General features: G+C 48.2%; 1 protein-coding gene across 1 annotated transcript; it reads right to left on the reverse strand.

Moving 5' to 3' along the window:
• Positions 1-4,774: 4,774 nt before the first annotated feature.
• On the reverse strand, positions 4,775-5,371 carry LOC127325778 (uncharacterized). Its single transcript, XM_051352600.1, has one exon. It carries the CDS (start codon positions 5,369-5,371, stop codon positions 4,775-4,777), a length of 597 nt encoding a protein of 198 aa, XP_051208560.1.
• Between the last annotated feature and the right edge of the window lie 485 nt (positions 5,372-5,856).

Raw genomic sequence — 5,856 nt, forward strand, 5'->3', positions numbered from 1 at the left:
TGATTATTTCTGAAAACTAAATTTTTAGCTCCTTACTTTTCAAACAGATTTGAACTTCAAGTTTCATGGAGACAAGATAACTTTAGGTACTAATTGAAACCATAGTTCTTTGAATCAACAATGTGAGGTTCACTAAAAGTTTGCAATAGGACTTAATCATTTCTTGATTCTTTAACAATACGGTACTAGTTCGTAAAGTTTCTTGTCAGATTTTAACTGTATTTCTATCTCAATTACAAGACTAGCGCATAGTAGAATACGGATGCCAATACTACAAAATTAATTCAAAATACTACTCAGACTATGTTTATGATAATTAGTTCATGTTTTAATCTAATTACTAATGAACTCCCACTTAATACAACATCCCTCATAGTTGTTAAGTGGTACACGATCCACATCCACTACACCAAAACCGATCATCACGTGAGATGATGTAGCTTCAATGGTGAACATCAACATGTTGATCATATCATCCATATGACTCGTGTTCAACCTTTCGGTTTCCGTTGTCCCGAGGCCATGTCTGTACATGCTAGGCTCGTCAAGCAAACCCAAGTATTCCGCGTGTGCAACATGGCTTACACCCGTTGTATGTGAACGTTGAGTCTATCACATCCGATCATCACGAGATGCTTCGCAATGACGAACTATATCAACGGTGCATACGAGGGGAGAACACTTTATTATCTTGATATTAATGTGAGGGATCATCTTATAATGCTACCGTCGCGTTCTAAGCAAAATAAGATGCATAAAGGATTAACATCACATGCAATTCATATGTGATATGATATGGCCCTTTAGTCTTTGCGCCTTCGCTCTTCATGTCCAAAGCACGGACATGATCTCCATCATCAATGGGCATGATCTCCATCATCGTCGCCGTAGCGTCAAGGTCCATGGCGCCGTCTTCATGGTTGTTCACCTCATGTAGCAACTATTACAACTACTTTGAAATACTACTCAACATGAAATTTAAAGACAACCATAAGGCTCATGCCGGTTGCCACAATACAATAATGATCATCTCATACATATTCATCATCACATCATGGCCATATCACATCACCAAACCCTGCAAAAACAAGTTAGACATCTCTAATTTGGTTTGCATATTTTATGTGGTTTAGGGTTTTCGAGTAAGATCCAATCTACCTACGAACATGAACCACAACGGTGATACTAGTGTTGTCAATAGAAAGAGTAAATTGAATCTTCACTATGGTGGGAGAGACAGACACCCGCAAAGCCACTTATGCAATACTAGTTGCATGTCGAACGTGGACCAAGTCTCATGAACGCGGTCATGTAAAGTTAGCCCGAGCCGCTTCATCCCACCATGCCACAAAGATGCAAAGTACTCGAACTAAAGACAACATAAGCATCAACGCCCACAAAACAATTGTGTTCTACTCGTGCAACCATCTATGCATAGACCTGGCTCTGATACCACTGTAGGGATTCGTAGCATAGAAAACAAAAAAATTCCTACCGCGAGAACGCAATCGAAGCCAAGATACAATCTAGAAGATGGGAGCAATGAGGGGATGAACGAGACTAACCCTTGAAGATTTCCAAAGCCTACAAGAGGAGGCTCTCATTGCTGCGGTAGACGATCACTTGCCGCTTTCAAAAGCGCGTAGAAGATCTTGATAGTGCCACAATCGGGCAGCACCTCCGTACTCGGTCACACGTTCGGTGTTGATGAAGACGTCCTTCTCCCCGTTCCAGCGGGCAGCGGAAGTAGTAGATCCTCGTCGGAATCCCGGCAGCACGACGGCGTGGTGGCGGTGGTGGTGGAGATCTCCGACAGAGCTTCGCCTAAGCTATGTGGGAGAGAGAGGGAGGAGGGAACCGCTAGGGTTTGGGGAGAGAGGGGTTTGGGCGCCGGCCACAAAGGGGGCGGCCAAGGTTGTGGCTTGAAGTGGCCGGCCCCCTCCCTCTCCTCATGTATATATAGGTGGAAATCCCCAAGTGTTGGTATCCAAGTCTTCGAATAAGACCCGAAACCAAAACCTACCAAAGGGACAAAACCTACCCAAGGGGGGAATCCCACTCAAGGTGGGACTCCCACCCCTTCCTTGGGGGGGTTGGCCGGCCACCCTTGGGAAGTCCACCTGGGACTCCTCTCCTTTAGGGTTGGCCGGCCATGCAAGGTGGAGTCCCTCCGGGACTCCACTTTCCATGGTGATTTCTTCGGACTTTTCTAAAACCTTCTAGAACCTGCCATAAATGCACCGGATCATTTCCAAACTTGGAATATGACTTCCTATATATGAATCTTATTCTCCGGACCATTCCAGACCTCCTCATGATGTCCTGGATTCCATCCGAGACTACGAACAAAACTTCGAACTCCATTCCATATTCCATATCTACTTAAAAGACATCAAACCTTAAGTGTGTCACCCTACGGTTTGCGAACTATGCAGACATGGTTGTGACTTCTCTCCGACCAATAACCAATAGCGGGATCTGGAGATCCATAATGGCTCCCACATATTCAACGATGACTTTAGTGATCGACTGAACCATTTACATACGATACCGATTCCCTTTGTCACGCGATATTTTACTTGTCCGAGGTTTGATCATCGGTATTTCTATACCTCGTTCAACCTCGTCTCATGACAAGTACTCTTTACTCGTACCGTGGTATGTGGTCTCTTATGAACCATTCATATGCTTGCAAGCTATTTAGACAATTTTCCACCGAGAGGGCCTAGAGTATATCTATCCGTCATCAGGATGGACAAATCTCACTGTTGATCCATATGCCTCAACTCATACTTTCCAGATACTTAATCCCACCTTTATAACCACCCACTTACGCAGTGGCGTTTGATGTAATCAAAGTATCCTTCCGGTATAAGTGATTTACATGATCTCATGATCGAAGGACTAGGTAACTATGTATCGAAAGCTTATAGCAAATAACTTAATGACGTGATCTTATGCTACGCTTAATTGGGTGTGTCCATTACATCATTGATATAATGACATAACCTTGTTTATTAATAACATCAAATGTTCATGATCATGAAACTATGATCATCTATTAATCAACAAGCTAGTTAAACAAGAGGCTTACTAGGGACTCCTTGTTGTTTACATAACACACATGTATCAATGTTTCGGTTAATACAATTATAGCATGATATGTAAACATTATCATAAACACAAAGATATATATAATAACCATTTATTATTGCCTCTTGGGCATATCTCCAACACCCTATACTTGTGGGTTATCAAGGAGCAATGGTGTCGGGGCCGGACCGAGGAGGCGGGGCAGCGGTGGCCCGACTCGCTGCAAGTGGCCAGTCGAAGAGGAAATCGAGGTGCCGAGGCGATGCCGGTGGAGCTATCGGTGCCGCTGCAAGCTGAAATGGAAATACAGACTCATCGAAAACAACGTGGTGTGAGATGATAACTTTGCCCGAGACTAGATTGTAGCTGCGATATCCACGGTGGTTAGATGGGTTACCAAGGAACACACAAGCGACCGACCGAGGGCTGAGCTTATGTGCAGCCGTGCAGGAAACATTAGGGTAGCAGAGGCACCCGAAGACCCTAAGTGTGTCATAGGACGAAGACCGACCATGGAGATGTGTGTAGGGAACGACGGACTGAATCGCTCGACAGGGACGATGGTTTAGGAGACAGGTGGCGGTGGCAAGTGCCTCCGCCCAGAATTGCGTAGGTAAATGAGCATGAAACATTAGGGTGCGCATTGTGTCGTTGATGGTGCGAATTACTCTTTCATCTTTGCCATTTTGCTGAGAGGTATATGGACACGATAAACGAAGTGTAGTACCGTGGGTGGAGAGGAGAGTGTCAACAACGGAGTTGAGAAACACAAGATAATACTGAAAACCAGATGTACTAATAATTGGAGATGTCCATAGATCACAATGTATCAAATCAAACGAAGCCCTAGACGATGTAGTAGAGGAACTAAATGGCAGACGAACATGTTTGCCAAGCTGGCATGCGTGGCATACAGAGGTGCGACTAAGTTTATTACACTTTATGAAAGATAAATGCTTGAGGGACGCCACAGCATCATACCTCGGGTGACCAAGACGTTGATGCCAAAGCTCAGCGGTGGAGGTGGCGATCATGGCTATCATGGTGGAGGTTGCCCGACGTGTGGAGGTGGTACCAGGAAACGTATATAGATCTCTGCCACTATTGCATCGAAGAATCACGTGACGGGTCTTCGGGTCCTTCACACAAAAACCAAAGGCGTCAAACTCAATGGAACAAAAATTCTCACGCGTAAAATTGTGAATAGAGAGCAAATTACGGACTAAGTGTGGAACAAAAAGCACATTATTGAGTTGAAACTGGTGTCCTCAAGATGACCTAAGAGTGGAGTGTCCAGAGGAAGAGATGGGAAGGGATTGCCCATTACCAACGGTGACAAAGTGGGGAGTGGGAAGGTGAATAGGAGAGGAGATGTTACCATCGTCGTTTGTCATGTGGGAGGAGGCCCAAGAGTCCATGACCCAGCCACCCTGTTGCAGGGCGAGGTTGTTGAGGGCGTTGATGAGACCGGCTGTGTCCCAGCTGGACGTAGAGGACGACGGTGCAGACTGGTACACGGGGGCGCAGATGGTGTTGTAGGCCTGAGGCCGGGGCCCGAGGATGCCCGGGGCAAAGGGGGCACGCCATTACCCGGAGCCGGTGCTGGGGGAGAAACACACCCAGGGCCCAGCTAGAGTGGGGTTGGTGGCGCGAGGCGGAGCGCCATTCTTCTGCTTCGGCTTTAGCTTGTAGTAGGGCTTGGGCTTGCCGGAGTTGGAGGAATCGTCGCGGCAGGCAGTGCCAGTGCATATCTGGGCGGCTGGGTGCACTTGGGCGACGAGTGCAGTTGAGGCGGTGTTGGCGGTTGCTGCATCTCCTGCATGAGAAGCATGATCCACACACGAAGGAAGGAGGGCAGCGGATCAGTCATGGAGATGACCGTGGCCGCCGAGGCGAAGCGCGGCCTAAGACCGCGCAGGGTGTTGAGGACGAGAGCACGGGCGGACACAGGGGAGTCGTTGTCGGCGAGGGCGTCCGACAGCTGCTTCTGGCGGCGGCAGTACTCGGTGATCGTCGAGGTGCCCTGGACCAGCTGGCGGAAGTCGTTGTTGAGGTAGATTGCTTTGCTGGCCTTGTTGGCGGAGAAGAGCTCGTAGATGGCGAGCCATAGCTGACGCGCGGTCTGGTTGCTAGCCAAGACCATGTCAGCGACGTCCTCGTCGATGGCGGCATGGATAACGTTGAGGACAGTGTAGTCGTCCGCCGACCATGACGCCTCGGTTGAGGCAGCTGTAATGGTGCCATCGATGTGGCCGGCACGGCCAAGGGAGGCGCGCATGTAGATCGCCCACTTGGTGTAGTTGGCGGCGGTGAAGGAGAGCAGTGATACGTCTCCGACGTATCGATAATTTCTTATGTTCCATGCCACATTATTGATGATATCTACATGTTTTATGCATACTTTATGTCATATTTATGCATTTTCCGGCACTAACCTATTAACGAGATGCCGAAGAGCCAGTTGCTGTTTTCTGCTGTTTTTGGTTTCAGAAATCCTAGTAAGGAAATATTCTCGGAATTGGACCAAATCGACGCCCAGGGGCCTATTTTCACACGAAGCTTCCAGAAGACCGAAGCAGTCACGAAGTGGGGCCACGAGGTGCCCAGACACCAGGGCGGCGCGGCCTGGGCCTTGGCCGCGCCGGCCTGTCGTGTGGGGCCCCCGTGAGCCCCCCGACTCTGCCCTTCCGCCTACTTAAAGCCTTCGTCGTGAAACCCCCAGTACCGAGAGCCACGATACGGAAAACCTTCCAGAGACGCCGC

Source organism: Lolium perenne, chromosome 3 (assembly GCF_019359855.2).
Source record: "Lolium perenne isolate Kyuss_39 chromosome 3, Kyuss_2.0, whole genome shotgun sequence".
Lineage (NCBI taxonomy): Eukaryota > Viridiplantae > Streptophyta > Magnoliopsida > Poales > Poaceae > Lolium > Lolium perenne.

Excerpts from the sequence above, each read along its gene's own strand:
- LOC127325778 (XM_051352600.1), bottom strand. The coding sequence starts at position 5,371 with ATGCGCGCCTCCCTTGGCCGTGCCGGCCACATCGATGGCACCATTACA.